The following is a 20988-nucleotide window of genomic DNA, read 5'->3' as shown; positions in this document are numbered from 1 at the left end:
TAAACCAAGTAATAATAGAAAGGCCATGCAAGGAGTGATTTTAAAATAAGTGTACTGTTTCCTGTTACGGAATCATTATGCTATTAATAGCAAGAGTGAGGACTTCCTTTGATTCCATAGCTATAAAAAAGTTAACCTATACACTTTCCTCATCAGCTGTTTCTGCTAATCACTTGTAAACACATTTTCTTGATCCACAGTATCATGTTCTGATTTTTTAAGCTCCTTCAAGATAATATAAGAAAAAGTAGTAAAGTCTTGCTGTTTTAAAAAATAGTGAATATTAGAAGTATATTTATTCCTTGGAGACACTCTTATCAGAGCAGCTTCAAAGATAACAGCTAAGTAAAGACTAATGTAAATGCATGCTAGAAATTTAATAAATTCCCATAAGAACAGTGAGTTCAACAAAGCTTGTGAATACAATAAAAACTGTTAATATAAACAAGGCTGTAGATAAGCATTGCATTAGATGACAGTGCCTTGATTGTCTTAAAAAAAATACTGCAGGAAGGTCTCTTTGTTTTTCCCATCTTTATTTGCTACTAAATTATATCTATCAAATGGACAAAAACATCTGATGCTTGTTCTGTTAAATAATTAAACTAGGTTGCTCTGACACTGGTACTGAGCTTGAAACATTTCAGAATAGTTAATAAATTATTGCCTGGTAATAGGTTAGTATAAAGATAATTTAAGAAGTGTGCAAGAAAAGTAGTTCTTGCTGTACTCTGATTTTCTATCAGACTGCCTACTAGGTTGCTGAAAGCTAATTTGCTTACTTGTATATGAGAGATCTTTTAGTCATTTTGTGGCCTTTTACTACCCAAATCAGTTGTCTTCATCAGGATAGTTAGATGCCAGCTGAGGTAAGCCACTTTTTACTCTGCAGCTCTCCTGCTAATGAAAACATTAGCAGTGAAGTACGTGCCAGGGAAGTGGATGTGAGTTCTTCAGAAAGCATCTGCTGCTTGCTTTAACAGCTGACCTATACCTTCAAAAGCAGCAGCTACAGGGAATGGCATATCCCTTTGGTGCTTATTTTGCTTTTCTCAGTGTAACTCAGATAGAAGGGCCATGGAGCAAGACAGCTTAATAAGAACAATTATCTAAGATAAACAAGGCAGGGTGGAAGCAACTGTAGAAAAGGACACAGCAGACAAATTATTTTGTCATGAGTTCATTCAGCATGTTGCAACTTGATGTGTTCATTGTAAAGGATCATACTGACGTGTCACTACCTAAATAGATTTTTGTCTGATGTGATCACGACTGACACTTGTTTCAGTTAAAGCTTGCACTGTTTCTGGTGCTTGTCATATTGAAAATCAAATTTGCTGTGCTAAATGCATTTCTGCCCTAAGCAAAATGTGAATGGCTCAAAATGGATCAAAGGTGGCAAAACACAGTCCAGTGAAGATGAGATGCAATAGTATTTTCTAAAACTCAGGTCTGGCTGTCAGAAGTAAATTTAGGCATTCTTTAAGTGATAATGAAGGAAGAAGAATTATTTTGTTCTTTGGAGACCCCTATTTTATGCATGAGTTCTGTGCCTCACTCCACAGGCAATTTCATTTCTACATGAGCTCTTAATCAGTGCATTCTAGGCCTTTCTTTTTGATGCCACTTACATAAAGAACCCCATCACACCTCCTAGTGAAATTACAGTGCTCTTCTGTGTATGTCTTTTGTGTAGGAAAAAATGTTTGAAAGTTATTTTGGTTAAGCATTCTTTTTTTCCTTCTTTTTCTTTTCTTTAAATACTTTGTCTTTTGTCAGATTTGTCAGCATTAATAACAGGTAAAAGTTTCGCAGGGGAAATTTGCAGTAGCGGTTTTATGTATATTTTTACCTCTGTTGTTATTCCTGGACTTTTAGCAAAATGTAGAACAAGCTTCCTTACCCTTCCTGTCTTTCTCAATGGTTGCAAACAAGGTGTTCTTTTGGATTTTTTGCTGGTGTAGGCAGATACTTGAAATAAGAAAAAGTGATATAAAGTACCTGACAAAAATCAGGTACTTGCCAAGGTAGAGGCATACAGTTTTACAAGCAGCTGACTGATTTTTTTTCCCAATGGAATATTCAAAATTCTTGCTCTCCTGAGGGAAATGCTAAGAGAAAAATGACCATGTGTGACCTTGGTGGTTATGTGTGGCAAGCTTAAAAACATAATAATGACCAGAAACTGGTGATAAACACCCTGGTCCAGCCTCGCATGAGAAATGATTTTGTGAAATCCAAAAGTCTTACAAGAGATTTTCTGCTGCACCTTCTAGGTGCTGGATACTGTGTTACATTTGCCAAAAGGGTGCTTCACAAATTTAAGTTGCATTTTTTTTTTTTAATAGCATGGCATTTGGGAAGTACATCACAAACAGCAGGCCTTAATTTTCTTTGGAGGGAATTCGTTGAGCATGGAGAATTTCATTGACGTGCCTTGTGTCCTGCAGATCCCAAAGATCCATCTTGGAGCTGTCTGGCACCGGCTCTGTTGGACATGGGGGAAGCTCCTGACAGCTTCTCAGAGAGCCATTCCTATAGCTCCCCCCCAGTGCCAAAACTTTGCCACACAGACCCACTACATGTTGGAAAGTCAGTGATGAGAAAAGGGTAGAGGCTACTGGAAAACTCTGTCTGCATCCTTGCTTTGTACTTGTGATGTTTGTGTTTATACATATAGGAGCTTTCCGTGAGAAGTATTTCATGTTAGGTATCCTAACGTGTGACACTGGATTTGGACATTACCCAAACTGGGAATTCCTTGGCAGTTAGAAGTAACAAGAAGCTAAGGAATGAAAAAGGTTGGCAGATGAGGGAACCAGCTGGGTTACAGCAGAAGCTCAACCAAAATCCAAGAAAAGAATACTAAACTCTGGAAAGATTCTACAAAGGGTAGACTAGAGAAATTTTGAGCAGCTCTTATGTCACACAAAATAGGATAAATCTGAGAGAAATGCTGTAATTAAACTATAGTTAGTTGTGAGTCAGTTCACATGGTGGAAAATCTCTTACTGCAAGTCCTATGAGGTGTAAAAAGCACTAGATAGCATAGAAAGAAGTTCTGAGATCAGTCATATAAGGTTACTAGAAGAGGACAAAAAAGAAGGTGCGAAAGTGTGAGCTTGATTTGGCAACAGATAGATAGGTGCTGATCCAGGAATTAGTTTGAGGAAACCAAAAAAATTGTCTTCGTGAATTGAAGCAAAAGTGTCTGTCAAAGTTGGAATCTGGTCAGAACCCTATCATGTTGAGCACAGTTCCTGTGTTTAATCATTCTCAGTAATTTTTTAAATATTTGTATTGTAGTTACAGTTTTCGGTTTTCTTACTTATGTCAGTTACCCGTACCCTTGTCTGTACCGTCCCCTACTGAGATCAGTAGTCTTTATGATTCATAACAAGCATGAAAAATGCAAATAATGAAATGACATTATCAACACCCTAAACTTTGTTTTGTGTATGTATGCCTTTTTAGAAGCTTCAATCTTGCCACGATGAAGAAATGAATATTTGCATTGCAGTCAAGCACTTACACTATTTATACAGCATTTGTATTTTCTGCAGAAAGTTTATAGTTTACTGTGACACCAATAGAGAAAGTTAAAATGATTTCATGCAACTGAATTTATTTTTAAATTTTTAAATTTGCACTTTAAAAAAAGTATTTTTAATAATGCCTTCACAGTGATGTTTAATGCAAATTACTAGACTTAAGTAATTATTCAGGGCTATTAGCATTGATTTTGCAGGCCCAGAATGCCCAGAGTGTGCTCTGTCAGTTTCATGAGAAAGGACTTCTAAGAGAAGCACTGGTAACTGACTTCTGCAGGATGCTCTCTAATGAGTGCAGGGTCTGATAAATATGGCATGAAGAATTGATTTGTTGAGCCAGGAGTCCCAGAGTTAAAGTGTTATCAGGATTGCTATTAGCCTAATCTGAGTTTGAGATACCCATTATCATAGGTTGATTTTAGTCGTGAATTCCCACCAGAGTCATTTTGCCACACCAGACTTCCATAATGATGTTTTTTATTTGTAGCAATGATATTTTTGTTTTGATATATGTACCAGTATCAGACTCTTTAATGATTTTTAAATTTGTTTTTAGTTGCAAGTGTACATTAGAGACTTTAAAAATTCAATCATATTAAGTAAAATGCTTATCTTGCGTATTTGGTGGGGCCAGTTAACATCTTTAATTGCTTTGCTCTCCCTGGGCATTATGCTGCAACCCTGATTGTAACAGGGTGAGATGTGAATGGGGCACTGGGGTTATTGCAAGATCTGTACAGGCTGGCTAATTTTAGTTAAAAAACAAACAAACAAGCAAACAAAAAAACACAAAAGACAACAACAACAAAAAAAACAAACAAAAAAAACCCACCTGTAAATTGCACATTATGGAAAATTTTTATGCTTCAGAAATTTTTCTTGCCAGAGTTAGGAAGAAAATAAGAATGAGAAAGGAACCTGAAAACAAAAAGTGATAGTAAGTTAAAGGGTAGTATGGAGGATGTTTTGGATTCTGCATTGTGTGTTTTCTTTTAAGGCACATTACTGCTTTTGGAAAAAAACTGAAGTATTTGCAGTTTGTGAAAGTGATACACTCTTGTCTTCATAACAATGGTGTGTTTATTTCTTCAGCCTTACATGCATTCTATTTACACTTCTCAATAAAATGTAAAACTTACTTGAAAATGGTGATGAACTAAAATATGTTTACTGTCATCAAGAAAAGTTCTAAAGCCAAGGGTTATCTTCTTTTGCATATTTAGAAGGCTGGTAATGTAATTGTAAAGCTAAAATACAGAGGATTAAATTGCAGAATGAAATTCCCTCTTCTATACTGCACTCTGACTTCCAGTGTACCATCAAACCATTTACTGAACACAAACTGCTTGAATTTTTTTAAACTAATGTACAAGGAAAATAAAAATCATTTGAAAATGCTAACAATAATCCCCAAACCTACCCATAGCAGTAGAAAGAGTACTCAGATTTTTCTTATGTTTATTTATCCTTTCTTTGACAGTGACTTGTTATCTTCCAATTATGTGGAGATTCACTATGAAGATGGAAAACCTAAATTTTCTAAGGTACTGTGTTCTTAAATAAAAAAAAAATTTAAAAAAAAAAAAAGAGTGAGAGAGAAAAACTTCAGTAGTGTTTTTCTACACATAGAAGGTAACTGTGATCTCATCTTATATGGATGTCTCAGTAATACAAGAGGAATTGTACAAAAACAAAAGCTGTGTTTTGGGATGAGGATGAGTCGTGAAGATGATCCATTAGTGCCAGGACAATTACATCATGTAAAATATAGGTGGAGGGGTTGAAGTCACCATCAGATTAGTCTTCATTAATTATTTATGTGTCCTTAGCACAAAGTCCAAGGGGAAAGAATAACGGTAAGGTAAGGCATTTAAACAAACCCAAAAGTCTTGCAGAGTCTTTTGTTTGCAAGAATTATACAGTTGTGAAACATAAAATGAAAGATTTAACTGAAACCTTAGCCTCTGGAGTTATTACAAAATCAGCATATTGCTAGACATCCAATTAATTTTGTTTGTCATACTAGCTCCCAGATTTAATTCAGTGCCATAGGCTGTGGATCCAAAACCAGATTAAAGTTCTGCAAGGCAGTTCAGTGCTAAGGGAACCAGATCAGTGTTTTTGTTTGTTTGTAGTAACAAAATGAGGACTAGAAGGTTCCTAGGAAGGTTATAAACTACATTTGCAGGGAATTACTTTTTTTTTGTATTTTGTAGAAATACCAAAATATTTCTTGGAAACTTTTTATGTGTGAATTACATCTGTGTTTACAGTGGAAGCAAGCAAGTATTCCAGTTGTATTCATGTCTTCAGTAAGTCTGGCCTGTTGTTTGTGCAAAAATATTAGATGTCTGGTTTGTTATTTTACCCTTGCTGTAGAGAATCTCAAATAAATTAATACATGGCAGATTAGGGCAGAATTAAACAATTCCATTGCAATGTAATTACTGAAATATGCTGTTTTGTTTTCTTCCACTGAAGAAGAAAAATAGTTTCATGTTACATAGAAAGGAAGTTGTTCCATTAAGACTCAGTATTCTGCAGAACAGGCAAAAATGCTAAATGATGCAAGAAAACAATTCCCTCTGGCATTTAGAAAAGCTCATGCAATTGTCAGCTGCAGCACTAGCATTGAGCACTGCGGTTGCTGAATCATGAATCTGACTGGAAAATTATATTAGAACTTCAGACTCAGCAAATGGGCTACCTTGGCATGCTGCAGTAACTTGATCCAAACTTCGTAGGGGATGTTTTCTGAATTGCTTTATTTAGAAGCAATAATAGAGCTCCTGAGGTCATGTTAATCTGTAAAAGGCTTCATTATAGATAATAAAAAGACCCCAAACCCCACACAATTTGTGTAAGAGGTCAAATAAGGACTGCATCCTGGTCTTTTGCAGTGTCTTGTAATACTTTTTAGGCCTAACAAAACAAAAGGTTTTTTTGTTTCCTCCTGTGGATCTAAAGTAGTGACATCTCAGTGAAAAGTACTGTATTTTCTGGAATGAGGTAGTTAATTACAAAAACGACTGAAGAACAAACAGCAATTTCGTTACTCAGATGATCATCTTTAAAGAAAAAAATCTTGAAGAGCTTTGTGTGAGAAACATAATCAAATTTAGCTGTTAAAAAGCATGTTTTATGCATTCTCACTGATGGAAGGGTAAAAACAGAATGATTACTATCTATGAAGTACTTTGATTTAATTATACACGATAAGCTGTAAGGAATTTAAATCAGAATCTGAATAACTCATTAAATAAGATGCAAAATGGAAATAATGCTGTCATAGACAAAGAGCATTTACATTTTTTTGTACCTTCTCAAAGTATAGTAATTGCATAAAGAAGGAGTTTAATATGCACTTTGGAGTTCAGATGGCATGACACAACAATTAAAATTACTTTTATGGTGAATAGTAGGTTTTTTGAACAGTGGTTGAGAGACAACCACACTCAAGGGTTTTTAATAAAAATTTTTGTGAGTACTTTTTATTTTTAGTTTACCTGAGCTTATTGCTGATAGACAGTAAAGACAAGTACATAAATGAGGTGAATGTGTATTATTACTGTTAGATTTTTTGTTTTGCATTGATTTTAAGCAACAGATAAATCAGGATCATTTTGTGTGTGTGATGGTTTGTTTTTGAAAATTGTAGGGGGGAGAGCATTGTTACTACCATGGAAATATCAGAGGTGTGAAGGATTCCAAAGTTGCTCTTTCAACTTGTAATGGACTTCAGTAAGTGCATGTTCTCATTTTTTAAACAAGGCTATAACTAGTTATTATTCTTGAATATTATCTCTTAATATGGGAGGAACTAAAACACTACAGGCTCAAAGGGTTTTTTTTAATGTTTTTGAAATTTTTCTAAGTATCATTTGAATTAGTGATTTGATGCTGTCTCATGGAACCTTTGAATACAGTAAGTGCAGGTAAATATTTCCCCAGATGACTTACCAAGGTGAATGATAAACAAGAATTACATTTCAGCAGTTTGTATGCCCAGTATTTCATGCATGATTCTGTCATAGAAAAATGGATCTTTTTGTTAGATTGTACAAGGAAAAAATGCAAGAAATTAGCATTAGTTACTGCTCAGTGCAGCTCAGCTGTTGATTGTATTTTGCATGTTCAGAGTGTGTCATAGGACTTTCTTCTTCCAAGGTCAAATTTTTACCCCTTTTGGAACTTTATCATTGCATTGCCATTACATTTAGTGTTAGCCCATTAAAATGTGCCAGATATCTTAAAAATCCCCCAATCTTGGCTTTAGCTACACGTGGTAGTAATGAATATATATTTAATATTGGTCAGTTTTTCAGCCCTACATTTGGTTTTGTCTTCTCAAAATTCGTGTCCTGGAGTGAAACCAATTGCCTTGTAATCCTAAATATCACTTCTTTTTCTCCATGTTCTAGTGGCATGTTTGAAGATAGTACTTATTTGTACTTGATAGAGCCGATGGATCTGACCCACACTGCAGTAAGTTTATTTTTGTCTAATTTATTTGGCTTGGGAGAGTGCTCAAGGAATAGCAAATAAAAGTATTAGAATAAATCAATGAGTGATATGTCTCATGCATTGATATGAAAGCAAAAAGTATTTTAAAACACTTGATGTGAATTTTTTTAAGGTGGCAAATGTGTAATTATGATTTACCTACAATTTTTCTCTGCTTTTCTTTAATTTTTTGTGTCCTACTTGCTGTTGATCATTTAGATGCTGGAAACAGCCAAATAAAACTCTTTCCCATAGCACATGGTTATGGACTGTCAAAAAGTGTTTATTGATTTGCTCCAGTACTTGAACTAAAGTGTTTATAAATTCATTGGAAGGATCTCTGGAACTCATTTATACATTCCTCTCTAAATAGTTGCATCAGGTTGCTCTTGGCCTGCCATGATTCCACAAAAAGCATAATTAAGTAGATAATTACATCTGGGTGTCTTAAACTTTGTATGTCTTATGTCAGTGATTGTTGTATAGCTTAAATGATTGTGATCCAGCATATTCAAATACAAGATTATGCTGGATCAGCATATAGGACTGCATTTGTGCAAGTATTTTGCTATCATTACTTTTGTGTTTCATGTTTCACGTGTACAACCATTTCTAAAACTTCAGCTGTTAATACAGCTGACACAATTTCACAGCCAGTAGTAAAGTAGGTATATTTCTAATTTCTGAGTGATTCAAGTATTTGAGTGATTTTCACTCAATGATTTTGCAACATTGAGACAGAGAATTCTTAAGGTTTGTGAACTGCTTGGTCTGCCGGATATATTGCAGATGCTGTGCCACAGTTCTCAGGCTTGTCTCAGTCTAGTATGTATATGACGGTATATGTATGGTATGTGACAAATAACTAATGCTGCAGAACTGACATGTTTTAGTGACTAGAAAGTTGAAATTACAGTCTGAATAAAGATCTGAAAAATCATTGGCTGATACTGTCAAAGAAATTGGATCAACATTTGGACAGTCAATTATTGGGCTATAAATGAGACTTCAGAAACATGGGAAAATATTACATCTAAAAGAATCAGTCTCCCCAGGAACCACAGTACATGCTGTGTGCCTGTGATGAAGGACATGTTCATAAAGGTTGCAGTTCTAAAGACTGACAACACAGACACAGTAAATTAATGGAGATTATGTTTATACAAGGAAGAAGGAAATTTGACTAAACTGTTGTCTTGCTTGGGTGAACAAAGGAAACCAGAATATCTCTCTGAGTGGTATTTCAGTAAAAGCTAAGTAGAGCAAAAGTTCTGGTTATAAAAGTGAGATACTATTTGCCTACTCAAGGTTTCAAGTTGAACTCTAAATAAAAAAAAACAGATGAGATGCATAATTTTCTCAAAACTACTGAAAATAATACAGCTACTGAGAGCTTTCAGAGGCTCATTTTTTAATTGCAGTATGTGAGATAAATATCTTGAACTCAGCCTTCATCATGTACTTTGTTTAGCTTGACTGATCTTAACTATAGTGGATACTATATAAAACTCCCTCTCTTTCCCCCCAAAATCTAGCAAATATATATAGTATTGTCCTTCAGTGTGCTCTGTATTTCTTTTGGAAGTTAAAGAAAAGTAGCAACTTACCCTTTGAAAAGAATTGCTTGTGTTGGCAGGCTCTGCAGAGGAGGTGTTACAGAGGAAGGGAGTTGTTTTCTAGAGTAGATACTCAGATGTGATAATTCGGGGTATGTCAGACTTCTAAAGAAAATATGCATTAAAAATCTTCTCCTTTTAAAGTGTGGAATACACCAGTAAAACAGGATGAAAGGATCCTCTTTAGGATAGTGTATTGATTGGTTTCTTGCAATTTGCTGCAATTAGATAGGATTCTAGATAGTAATAGATAAGATTAGATAGTAATAGTTGCTTTTCATCTATGGAAGGAAGATTTCAACCAGATACAGACATTCTAGTTTGATTTATTGGAATAAGGGATCTGTGTTCTCTAACACTAAGGCTTTTGAAGGACTTTTTTTAAGGTAAGCTCAAAGACATCTGTGACACTTTTTTTTTTTTGTAGACCAGTCAATTTGCTGAAGCAGAGAGGTTCTGTAATTTACTCAGGTTTGCAAATAGATTGCTTCAAATTAGTACTATCTCAAATTGGTACTATAGTTGCTTGCATTTTATAGAAAAAATAATAGAAATTGTAAATACTGAAATAGGTGCCAAATTTTTCACTTGATGCTATTAACTGGACGAAAATTTCACATCTTTTTCTTTCTAGGACAGTAAAAGTAGGCCACACATCATCCAAAGAACTTACGGAACACAAGCCTCCAAGCAGTTGCAGGACCTTGGTGTGTTTTTTGCTTATGAGTTTTTAAATCTTGGAAATAATCGTATGTGTAACTTGAAAAATTTGAGTATTAGGCTAGCAGGGTTTATAAAATTGCTGATTATTTAGAAAGTCATGAAAAATAGATATTTACCTGCCTTTTTCACAATTACTGCAATGGAATATAGATTTTTCAAAAGCCAGCTGTAAGATTTTCATCCACAGACCTGTATTTAGCTTTCCTCTGAAAATCACTGAATTTAATCAGTGATATTAATGTTAATGAGGCAATGAGATGGAAGAAAATGTATATTCTAAGCCCAGGTTATAATTTCTTCACCTATCCTTGCATGCTTTAAGATTTCTGAATTACTTGAGTTTTGATATATTTTATGTATTTTTTAAAATGATCTTTTGGCTAGCAAGGGTGGTTCTAATTTTGGTGATCTTAATCTACTTTTGGTTTGGACAGTGTACATAAGTAATTTAAAATAATGCCATGAAATTCTTAAATTGTAATTTTTACAGAGACTGACTCTAGTTCTGAATGGCCCTTTCTGTCTGAACTGCAGTGGCTGAGGAGAAGGAGAAGAAAGAGAGCAGTAAGTAGAATTGTGACCCTAAGTTAAGACCATTTATAAACCTAAACTCACTAATTTCTGTATTTTTTAATACAGAAGTATTAAAAGGCAAGAGAACATAGGCTTCAGGAAACAAGTATTTTTAGAAATTTAGGATTGTCACATCATACAAATATCAAATGAGAAAAAAAGACTTCTTCAAAAATAGAAAATTTAGAAGAAAGTTGATAAACTTTCTAAAGTGACAGCAATCTTATGCATCAATTAAATCGAAACTTAGTAGTGGAAATGACTTTAGAATTTTAAGGTTTTTGTCTGATTGAGAATAAAGAATAATTTTGAATGAACTCTTGCTACTTTGTAGGTATCTGACTTTATTTTCGTTTGGCTCATTAAGTAGCATGATTACATCAAATATCCAAATGAGGACGCCCAGAACTGAGTTACTGTAAGAACATAAGTGAGCAGTCCTCCTGATCTTCACATACATATGTATCAGTTAGGGAAATAATTGAGTTAAAGGAAATTGTTCTGTATTTCTTCACTGAGTTGTGCAATCCACACCATACTTTTGAGGGTGCTTATGTTTTTAGTAACTTCCTTCCTCATTAAATCTGTGATGAGTAGTACATAATGAAGGGAGGAGGGAAGTAGTGGTGGTGTCTGAACTGAAGCAAAAAGAGTGGACCCTGAACTTTTTTAGTGATGTGGCTCAGACTCTCAGCCAGTGTCTTAAGTTACTGGAGCTAAGATTCTTTACTCTACTTGCATTTCTCACCCAGTTGTCTACTGGTTTTAATACCCTAAACAATATATATTTAATATGTATATAGAATAAAAATCAGCTGCAGTTACTTTTGAAAATCACTACATCTTTATGATTTCTCAAAGAATTTCTTTAATTCATCAGTTATCTCGTGGTGTCTTTGAAGAAATGAAATATCTGGAGCTCATGATAGTCAATGACCATAAAATGGTAAGTATATCAATTCAGTGGTAATCTTCCTTTTGGTGACTGATATATCTTCCATTTGTAGGTTGATGTACAGCACTGTGCTGCATCAGCTACTTTTGGGCCCAGGATTTTTTTTATCAGCAGCTATTAACGTTTGTACTGTAAGACACACTGTAGGCCATAATACCTAATGAAGCTTAATATTACCTAAAATTTTCGGAGGCAATCATATATTCAAAATTAATCTGGAACACTTTGGTATCATTAATATGCCCATTACTAACAAAGGAAAGCAACAAAACATTTTTGTCCTGGACACACTAAATGTTCTAAAATTACATCCTGTCTTTGAAGTTGTATAGAAAGAGGTCTTAATTTGTTACTTTGAGTTTAATTTTACTAACTTAAATTTGGATGCAGCAAAACATGTAGACAAAACTCTGATTGTCCTTCGTGGTTATTCCATACTTATAAACAGGAGTGATAATGGAGTGAAAGGTAAGTTGTTTGTTTGATTCAGAAAGCGTTTGTCATTAAAAAAAAAACCCCAAAATTCGTTGGGGGAGGAAAGCCCAATTTTTTCCCCTTTTTGTCTTGAGGGATGACTGGAAAAAGTCAGACCAAGTGACATTTGTTGTAAGCAAGACTTTTTTTAAATCAAATTCTGCTGATACAATAGTTTTCACTTATTTTATTTGCAAGAGCTTTTTATGTCTCTCACCCCACTGCAAGTTTCCCAGTTCTTCATGGAGTTGTGGGCTCTGTTTTCAACACTGAAGGATAATATTTAAGAGCAAGAAAGAGAAGATATCAGAACAGGATGCAGTAATTCATGCTTGTTCTGGTGCTGAATAGACAGATAATGTACCCTCCCCTCACCTCTCTAATAAATCATAGAAGTAGCCTGGACAAATATAACTTACATTTTATCCGTACTAATTTAGCACTGTGGAGGGAATTTGTATGGGTGGAAAAAGTAGGACAGAAATTTCTCGAGCTGTTTTCATTTGTAAAGCCACATGGTAGTAAACTACTCAAAAGCGTTCAGGTGTTGGTTATTTAGCAGTAGTGCACAGTAACTGAAGTTATGGCCATTTTGTTGTCTTGTTTGATGTCTGTGCTTGGCGTTCCTTATGAAGTGAAAATATTCCTATGTCTGTCTTTCTCTCCAGCCTCTTGTATTACAGACATGCTTGAAGGTGTTATTTACAGACACTGTTGTCTCCTCTCATGCTTTATTTGTTAGAACTTTAGAGCACAAGATTTTTTGCTTCATAGTTATCGGTGACTTAAAAGGAGATAATAATTCTTTTCAAAGAATAAAATGGATATAGTCAGGGAAGTGTTCACAGTTAGGAGTCACAGCCTGCTGGTCCGGGAGCTCACTAAATGTACTTTCAAGATTTTCTGCTTACCAGGAGAGGGCAGGTTTCCCCTGCAGCAAAGGTTTTCATTGGAAGAAGTATCTTAAACCTCCTTGATGATTGAGTTAAATAGTTAATACTGTGTATTTTCACAACATTTCCTTTCCTCTAGCAATAAAGATATCTTAACACATTTAATTAGGTTGTTGCGTTCTTTTACTGGTTTAGTTAATTTCTTTTAGATCTGCGTTTAACCACATTATGTGGTGTATTGCTATTGATTTTAGCATTTTAATCCTTTCATGAAAACCAGGAACATTTTCTGAAGCGTTTTATTTTACCTTTCCACTTCTGGAAAGGTTTGGGATTGGCTCAAAACAAAAAGCCCAAGCCACCCTTACCCATTGCCATTGTTCTTTGGGGAGCAGTCCATGGTATAATGTTCCTCTCAGTGTGCATCCTTGACACCTACTAGCACCGTACCTGAGAGCAGCTACTCAGTTGTTCAGAGAAGAGTCTCTTCTTCCAAGGCCTCTTTTAAGTACTGTGTGTCATAGAGAGAATAAATGGCACTTTCATGGAACACTGTGAGGCAATGAGACTTGTTGCTTTTAACCAGTAGTTGAAATTAGAAAGTTTTTTGATAAAGGCTTTTTTCCCCTGTTCTAAGCAATTTCATGTTAATTTTCTATGAGATTTTGAAGACCTATTTTTCCTATCTGCAAATCATACTGTGTAATGTAATCTTGGTTTATGATTTTACAGTTTCTTGAAAGTCATATGGATTCATGTTCAGATACCATAGCTGCATCTTTAAAAAATTTGACTTGCTACAGAAGGGGCTTTTAAGGCAGGATGAAGAAAGACATGAAACCATTTTAATGAATATGCACAGATATTATGAAGCAGAACTTATAATACAACTCATCTACATCTATTAAAAAAATGAAGTTGGAATTTAAGATATTCAGCTTAACTCTTTTCATCTTCAAACACATATTTACTTTTACTATGTGCTCCCTCTTCCATTTTGCCTTGTCCTGTAACTACTGCTACATGTCATAAAAGTATGGGGGTATTGTAGAAAAGGAGGCCTTTGCAAAGAGCTGTGCACAGGATAAGTGGTAAATGCTTCGTTTTTATGTCTTATAATTAAAGTGATGGAATGTGTCTGCTACAGTCTGATATGTATCTCATCAAGTTAAACAATTTTAATGGGTAAAGAATCCTCTCAATTTTGAGTTCACGTTTATGTTCATGTTTACCTGTAGTTTTGTCTCAACATTTGAACTCTGATTCTAAATACAGTATTTCTTGTGGTTAAATGCCGCTTTTACAGTTGGGAAAGGCTGCATAACATGCATGGCTTCCTTTATCTTCAAGGGATTCTTGAATATGAGATATAGGCTGTGATCCGAAAAGTTTTTTGAGTTTTTCCCTTACTCTTTCATAAAATAATAATTTTATTTTCATGCTGTAAAAATAAAGAATTAGTAATAAATATTTAAGTTCTCACTGGGTTCTACTTTCTCTTCTTTTAGTTCGAAAAGCACCGTTCTTCAACTGCATACGCAAACAATTTTGCAAAGTCTGTGGTAAACCTTGTAGATGCTGTAAGTATCAATGTTTCTTCTGAAAACTGATTCACTGACTTCTACTTCATCACTGTATTAAAAATGTTATCATTTTCAGATACCAGAGTTCAGTTACACTTTAAAGTGCACTTCTATTTTATCTGCAGAAGAATAGCCTCTTGTTTGGTCTACAGTAGACTAGATTGTCTGTGGCATTTTTCTTAAAGCTTTCAGCTGTCAGAGTTTGCCTTTGGCAGGGGTGGTTTCACTGTCTGTCACCAATTAAGAATGAGATTTAATCAAATTTAGATTTGTGGAACAAATCTAACTGCAAGTGATTGAAACTGCAAGTATAGCCCACAAGATATATATATAGATATATAGATATATATATATATATATTAGGAGAAAAAGTGAGTGTGAATAAAAAAATCTGCTTTAAAGATCTTTATTTATATCTTAAAAACAAACAAAGTGCCACTGTAGTACATTATACATGGGTGAACTGACACAGATACCATACTTGTATCTGTGCTAAATTTAAAACAATTTTGCATACAGCATATAAACTAGGGGTAACATTTGTGGTAAAATTAATCTGGGGGGTTTTTTCCTCTTTTTTGATACACATGTAATGATCACACACAATTCAGAGCTCTGTCAGTATTGAAAACACGTAGATTTTCTAGTAGGGGTGAATACAAAGGCTACCAAATGCTGACTCTGAGTCCCTTATCCATGTGACATTATTGACACCAGTGGAACTGTGGGATATGATTCAGTGCAAAACATTGTCAAGAGTTTGTTTGACTCAGAGGAAACAATGTAGTTTGTTCTTACATATAAAGTGTACTGGATGTATATTGAAAATTTAGGTGAATATATTTACAATACAGGAAATACCAGAAGTGTTTTGGAATACTTTTCTGTAATGATCTGAAAATGCCAGTAGCCTAAAGAAAAGTTACTAGAGCACATAAAAATGTAAATAATTGTAATATTTCTATAATTTATATTGGACATACCCAAAGAAAAGGTGGCATCTTTATTTTTTCCTCATCTGATAATTATTACTTTCTCATTCCTCTGCACTTTAACGAAAGTTATTTCATCCATCTTTTCTTTCTCTATTATGTCTGTTTTTCCCATTTTTATTTGTGTGTATGCAGAAACATCAAGCTTCATTCTTGTGTAGAATTCAGTCCTTTCATGGAGATCTTACAAAATTATATCCTAACGGCTTTTTCTTTAAATAAAGTACGAAAAAGAGCAGAATCTTCTGCCTTGATATTTCCTTGTGTCCCTAGGTTGTGGGCTGTATTTCTTACTCATTTATTGTTGAGAAAAGGATATTGGCTTTCAGAGGCCTTCAGGTTCTCTGCCCCCTCTTCCATTTTTTTTGTTGCTTTTTGCTTCAGGAAATAGAGTTTTCCTCTCAGCAAACAGAAGTAAAATCTTTATTGATCCACCCCTATGTCATTTCAGGCAGTTTAATTCCACAGGGTTTTCTCATGTTGTAAACCATTTTGTGTATGTTCTCAGCCTGTCTCCCTGAGACTGAAGCATGCTAATACTCTTTTCCTTCAAAGGTCTTGGACAAAACTGAGCTTAGGTGGTTCCTATCTCTTATTTTTATATTTCTGTTATTTTTTCTAAGCTGAATATTATACATTGACTTTTTAATAAGGATAATGCTGCCCTGATACAAAACTGGATTTGTGGTCAGGGTGAATAAGGAATGCATCTTTTGTAGATCTGTAAGTTCTGCATAACCTTAGTTAATAAAATTTGACATTTTTTGAACTGAGCCTAAAGGCAGCAGCAGTTTTATGTCAGAACCAAGTATCATGCACTATCTTAAAATGCATCTTGTAGAACTGTTATGTTATTATTAATGCCTGATTGTTGTTTCCTTGTCTATTGCTACAGTAACATTAAAATTTATACAAAAATCAGTATTCTTCCTTAATTCCACTCAAGCAATGTGAGAATTAAGTGATCATACTATATAAATGGAAATCAAGCATTAATTAAAATTTGGATTTATTGGAAAATGGAGAAATTATTTAATCTCAGCTTTAAAATTGTCTTTGACTACTCTTTGAGATCATTCTTTTCTTTTTCTTTGAGATCACCCAGTGTACCTTTATGTTTCTTCTTTGCTGATTTTGAAAAGGTTTTCTGTAAAACTCAGTGGCAACGTTATTTGCCATGTGAATTTTAAAGAAAATAGAGCAGCTCAAAAAGAAAAAAGAGCAACAGGGGTTGCTTTTTCCTTCTAAAACATAAAATTTAAGTTGATCAGAATATCAGCTTTTAGGAAATGCAAGGCATTACCAGCTAACTGTTTCCCCATGTTTTCCTCCTGCTTTATCCCTCTTGTCCTTCCGCTTTACTCTTACTGGCTAACTGTGCATGTTTGACCCAGTGTTCTACTCCTGTGCCTGTCGTGTCTCTGCCCTCAGATATACAAGGAGCAGCTGAACACCAGGGTAGTTCTTGTTGCTGTGGAGACTTGGACAGACAGAGATCGCATTAATATCCACCCTGACCCTCTGCAGATGCTTCACGATTTCTCAAAGTACCGGCAGCACTACATCAAGCAGCACGCTGATGCTGTGCACCTGCTCTCGTATGTACCCTTGGCAGTGGCTTAGAATGTTGTTTCCTGTCTACTGCTTTTTTTTATTACTTGTCTCTTCTTTCTTACTCTTTTTGCTTGGTATTCTCTGTATCAATCAACATCTGTCTTCCTTAGGAAGCTTAATCGATATTTAACACCTGTTTTTAATAGGTGTAGTATATACCATGGTCATGTTGATACATATCTATAATGATATTTGAATGTCTTTGCAACCTGGAAACAGTGTCACATGTGAAGTGTCTTTTTGATGAGCCCTTAAGGATACTTAGCTTTGCTAATCAGGTGTGTAAAGAGCTGGTTTTCCAGTTACAATCAGGAGAGGGAAGAGCTGGCAGGATTATGTGTTGCCACAAGAGTGTTCCAGTTAGTAAATTTATTCACACGTGTAGCTGCAGTGATGATTTGTTAATGGAAGGCCTTCTTTAGAGCTGTAATGAATTGTTCTGAGACGCAATGCATTTTGACGGGAAATTCCACTTGCATCACTAGGCATGACTTCAGCCTTGAGCAAGGATTATTTTACTTCATGGCATTGTAAGCAGAGAAGGAAATGTGTCTTCCCCTGTGCAGCATAAAGATCTTAGGCTGTCTCCCAGCAGCATGACAGTGAGGATGGAACAACTAATGTCTTCCATGGGATTCTCCTGTAGTTCAGCTTCTGCAGAAGATGATAAAAATAGGGGATGAAGAATTTCCTCCAGATTTCCTTAATACAGGCATTGCAATACAACACTGATTTTGTTCTTCATAATACAGGCACAGTGCTGCTGACATGCACTCTTAGTGACTGCCATGCATGTTTTGTCGCACCTGCTGAAGAGTTTGCCACCAACAGGCTCTTCTCATGGTGAAAGGTACCAAAGCCAACCTGAAATACAAGAAATTCCATTTAAACTTAGGGCAAAAACCCCCTTTCACTGTGAAGGTGATCAGATGCTGGAACAGGCTGCACAGAGAGACTATGGAGTGCCCATGCTTGGAGATTTTCCAAAGCTAATGGAACATGGCATGGTCCAGCTGAGCCTCTTTGAAGCTGGGGGGGAGATGAACATTTCTGGAAGTGCCTGTCATGCTCAGCCCTTACTACAGTCCTGTCTGTTGTAAAGCCTCTGGGTCTAAGTGTTTAGTTAAGCTGCAGTCTGAAAGTTCTGATGGCTGTTAGAATGTTCTGAAAAATAAATACATACCTATATGGAGTAGCCTGTAATTTAAAAAAAAATTAGTTACATCATGCAGGGCCACTGTAGGTTGTTTGTAGGCTGTGTAGGTTTATTATTATGACTATGAACTTAAAATAGGTGTAATTCATAGTAATTTGTAGGCATTTTATTGAATAATTTAGATCTTCCAGATTACATTACTTAACTAAATTATTTGCGGCTTATTGGCAATACACAAAAGGAGGCAAGGTTAAAAAGCAGTATTAAATTACTTTCCCTTTAGGTATACTTCTCAGTCTTTTCATTTGGATTTGAAACTAGAACTTAAATTGGTTTGGATTAAGATAATAATTTTAAAAGTTCTCAATACTGCTACATTTCAGAACGGAATTCCTTCTTGACAGATCCTAATTAGAATATATTGTTAACTTTTAAATAAATGTTATCACTGTATTGTTTTAGGAGCCTGTTCTGTGCTTGGTTTGTTTGTGGGTTAAGACTGATTCTGACTCTAGAAGAGAAAAATAGTTTTTTTGTCAAAGCTTATAAAAAACCACCTCTTTCAGTGTTGGTGTTGTTTGTAAACTTGCAGTTGCTTTTTATGCTAGAAACAGATGAATGTACATGCAATCTATCATAGTATGTGTGAGAGTGTGGTCTTTCAATAAGCTCTTGGTGCCCAATGTCAATGTGTTATAGTTTCTTCATTTTTATTTGTTTGTAAGGAATGTGACATTTCATTACAAAAGGAGCAGCTTAAGTTACTTTGGAGGTGTTTGCTCTGTGGCCAGAGGAGTAGGAGTGAATGAGGTAATTTTTTTTTTCCATGACTAAAGTGAAATAAAGTAGAATCTCTACATTATAGTCTCAAGAGTTTATATGTTTCAGTACTCAGGGCTTTAAGTTAACTTACATATTAAAAAGCTAGGATTCTCACAGTCAGCCTTCTTGATCATCATCAAACTACTGCTCAGAGTGCTTTTCTTTCTAGAAAATATTTCTCCTGTCTGCAGTACTCTCTTACAAAACTTAAATTGGCTTTTATTATATTTGACAGAAATTTAGACCCAAAAAATCTCAGACAGGAGTTGAAACACAGCAGTGAATATCTTTGTCTTACCACTGTAAGGTACCAATGGCTTGTAATTCTTCCTGAAAATTTTAAACATTGAAATTAGAAAAAAAATTGTCCCTGTGTATTGATTTTTTATTATTGTTATTTTTTTTCTCAGTGTAGTGTTCAATTGATAATAAAATTCTCCTTGGTTTTTACATGGGTTAAATCCTACTATTACAGAACTGTATTGCATATATATCAAATAGACTTCTTTCTTTAGATTAACCAATGGGGAGAGATTGCCTGAGACTAGAAGAGAAATATTTTATCTGTTATGTACTTTACTGAGTTTATTTTCCTTATATGCACACAGAATTGTAATTGACTGCACTGAATTATTGACGTAGTAGGTATGTGGTAAACCAGAATGAGCCAGTGTAGTGTTCATCGCAGTAACTAATGGTTTGGGTTTTTTTTATAATTGTGCTCCTCTTGGAATGCAGTATGGTGTCCCTTTGCCCATGGCACAGGAACTAGCACAGAGCCTTGCTCAGAATCTTGGAATACAATGGGAGCCAGCTGCCAGGAAACCGAGTATGTACATGGAGTCTTTTGTCTTCCTTAGCTAAATACATAAACACTTCCTTTATTGTGTTTGAAAGAAATGCTAAAATTGCTGTAACTGTAGAACAAGAATTGCTGCTTTTGGAAATATACATAGTGAAATTTCAGCTTCAGTAAAATAAGAGCCAACAGTTTAGTGACATTTTCAATGACCTCAGTGATGTCCTGTGTCAAGACGACATTCATAACCAATATTCAAAGGTATATTGGTAAAAACACTATTAATTTAATTTAGAACTCCTTTTCTATCCTAATGAAGTCTGTAAATCCAATAGAACAATTACTGACTTCTTGAAACGCAAAAATACCTGATTTACAATTGAAGAAATGGTAAGGGATTGTATCCTAGTCCAGTGTGACATTGGCTCAACTTGTTACCTTGCTGCTTCACAGCCAGACCAGATTTGTGTGGCCTTAACATATAGAGTGGTGGTACAAAAACTGCTGCAAAGCTCTTTTCAGGGCTAAAGAAAATTGTTTGGTTTTTCTCTTGCATTTTGTAAGCAGTTTGGCTACCTTTTCTCTTTGTTTCCTCTTTAAAACATGAATGATAATGTTGACTTCATTGTGGAATCACTTCAAAAATCTGTGACTTAGGAAACTATGCTTAGGAATATTGTTTTGTAAAGCATTGCTTTTGAATTGTGTAAACTAGAAAATTGCTAAAATATTTT

The 20988-nt window shown here is 34.9% G+C and overlaps 1 protein-coding gene across 2 annotated transcripts in view; it reads left to right on the top strand.

Moving 5' to 3' along the window:
• ADAM23 (ADAM metallopeptidase domain 23) overlaps positions 1-20988 on the top strand; it is a 67000-nt gene that overhangs the window by 16951 nt on the left and 29061 nt on the right. For both annotated transcript variants that reach the window (XM_066189727.1, XM_066189726.1), the window contains exons 4-13: positions 5032-5095; positions 7210-7292; positions 7973-8036; positions 10305-10377; positions 10884-10957; positions 11847-11912; positions 14797-14868; positions 17295-17461; positions 19359-19443; positions 20194-20284. In XM_066189727.1, coding sequence (XP_066045824.1) covers positions 5032-5095; positions 7210-7292; positions 7973-8036; positions 10305-10377; positions 10884-10957; positions 11847-11912; positions 14797-14868; positions 17295-17461; positions 19359-19443; positions 20194-20284 — 839 coding nt within the window. The remainder of the gene's footprint in view (positions 1-5031; positions 5096-7209; positions 7293-7972; positions 8037-10304; positions 10378-10883; positions 10958-11846; positions 11913-14796; positions 14869-17294; positions 17462-19358; positions 19444-20193; positions 20285-20988) is intronic.

This window comes from Chamaea fasciata, unplaced genomic scaffold (genome assembly GCF_029207755.1).
Source record: "Chamaea fasciata isolate MVZ Bird 193981 ecotype frontalis unplaced genomic scaffold, bChaFas1.0.hap1 SCAF_8, whole genome shotgun sequence".
In the NCBI taxonomy this organism is placed as follows: domain Eukaryota; kingdom Metazoa; phylum Chordata; class Aves; order Passeriformes; family Sylviidae; genus Chamaea; species Chamaea fasciata.
Note: the sequence above shows the minus strand (reverse complement) of the source record. Positions and strands in the feature narration are given on the sequence as shown.